Source organism: Fusarium graminearum, chromosome 1 (genome assembly GCF_000240135.3).
Source record: "Fusarium graminearum PH-1 chromosome 1, whole genome shotgun sequence".
Classification (NCBI taxonomy): domain Eukaryota; kingdom Fungi; phylum Ascomycota; class Sordariomycetes; order Hypocreales; family Nectriaceae; genus Fusarium; species Fusarium graminearum.
Genome location: NC_026474.1, coordinates 5330838 through 5332375, shown reverse-complemented (window position 1 = coordinate 5332375; position 1538 = coordinate 5330838). Strand labels below are relative to the sequence as shown.

The window sequence follows — 1538 nt, the reverse complement described above, 5'->3', positions numbered from 1 at the left end:
AATAACGGTTATATGGAACACAAACAACTGCATAGGCATGTGGGGTAATGCAACAAACGGTATACGGGGGACTGGTTACAGGCGTTCATTGGTTCAGCTGCGTATAATTCTGATAAGGATGCCAGCACAGCGAGCATGCGACGCTTACGAATGGGAACATTATACAAAAACGACATCACAGAGGGAATGCCTTGTGTGATACTTACTATGAAAAGTGGAGGAGAACAAGTTCTTGGTTTCTGTATAGTAGAATCAAAGGGATGAAGGGGAAGAGTCATGGAGTGACGCAGGAAACATAGGACTTGCATAGTAGGACCAAAAAGGCTACATTGCGTGCGTTTTGATTGTATCGTAACTGGGTTTGTTGTATTGTGATGTGAACAAGTATAACGATGATTGAGTTCAATGTGAGTTTACTTAACGATCATCGCAGAGTATTGGTTGATAAGAATGAACATTGTACCAACCAGCCTGGAGGGGTTTAGAGATCTTGACCCGCTCTTGGGCTCTTTGTTTCCTATAGCCTTGGGTCAGGTCTTAAGCATTCCTAGACCCTGGTCCTGGTACGCGGCGGGTGCATATGATTCCATGGTGCAACGTTGTAAATGTTTCTTCAAAAGGTCGGCAACTTGAGTCGTGTAAACATTGCGCTGTACTCTATCTCGAAAGTCTCGTTGGTCTCTCTGCATGTCTTCTCTAGTGTCACGGGAGATGCCCAATTGCAGGGATGGCTATATCACACAGTAACACGAAAAGAGTAGGTCTTCAATGCACAACCTTGACTTATGGGGACAATTAAGAGGGGAACACGTGTGATGACGTTGTCGAGATGCATGAATTCGAACTCTACTAGGGACTTGTGGTCCAGTGAAACAAAGATGGAAATGCCATGACTGGGGTATGTATGGGCGTGACCCGTGGAGGAGGGCCTCGTTTCACTGCCTCTTGTTGGACTTGACTTACACCAGTCATGGGCGGAACGGATGTGGTTAGATTGGAATTTGGAGTGATTGCTAATCCGTGGAGACATAGTTTCTGGTGGCTTCTTTTGAATGGATAGAGCTCATCTTAACTATGAGCTAGCTTGACTAAAATGTTGAACATCCGCTGTAAGCACTCAAGCACAGAATGTCGTGCTCGGGGGGGGATGGACGGGGGCCTTCCGCTGTGCTGTAGAGAGTAGCTAATTTTGTCCTCGAAAAGTCCCCAGACCAGACCGAGTCCGTCCCCTCCCCCCCTAGTGGAGAGAATGCCCTGGAGGGATTCTGACACATGCCCTGTCATCTCTTGTCCACAAACCTGGGGCGCCAAAGTTTCACAGACCCAGACAATGTTCCAAGGAAAAAAGGGATACATTAGAACAAGACCAAGGCTACAAGGTTCTGTCTGTAGCAGAAAATAACAACTGGAACCTTCCTTTGATCAAACTCCACTTTACGTGCTTTTTAGTATAGGACCCTTTAAAGCAATCGCGGACGGCGCCTTCCTTTTCGTCAACGTTTTTGTATTATTATTTCTGAGTTAGTAGTCGCTGTCGC

At 46.4% G+C, this 1538-nt stretch overlaps 1 protein-coding gene across 1 annotated transcript in view; it reads left to right on the top strand.

Moving 5' to 3' along the window:
- The window catches only part of FGSG_11979 (uncharacterized protein), a gene marked incomplete at both ends in the record, with an annotated part of 3502 nt that extends 3017 nt beyond the window's left edge, over positions 1-485 (top strand). Inside the window, 2 exons of the mRNA XM_011319125.1 lie at positions 386-407; positions 471-485. Coding sequence (XP_011317427.1) covers positions 386-407; positions 471-485 — 37 coding nt within the window. The remainder of the gene's footprint in view (positions 1-385; positions 408-470) is intronic.
- Between the last annotated feature and the right edge of the window lie 1053 nt (positions 486-1538).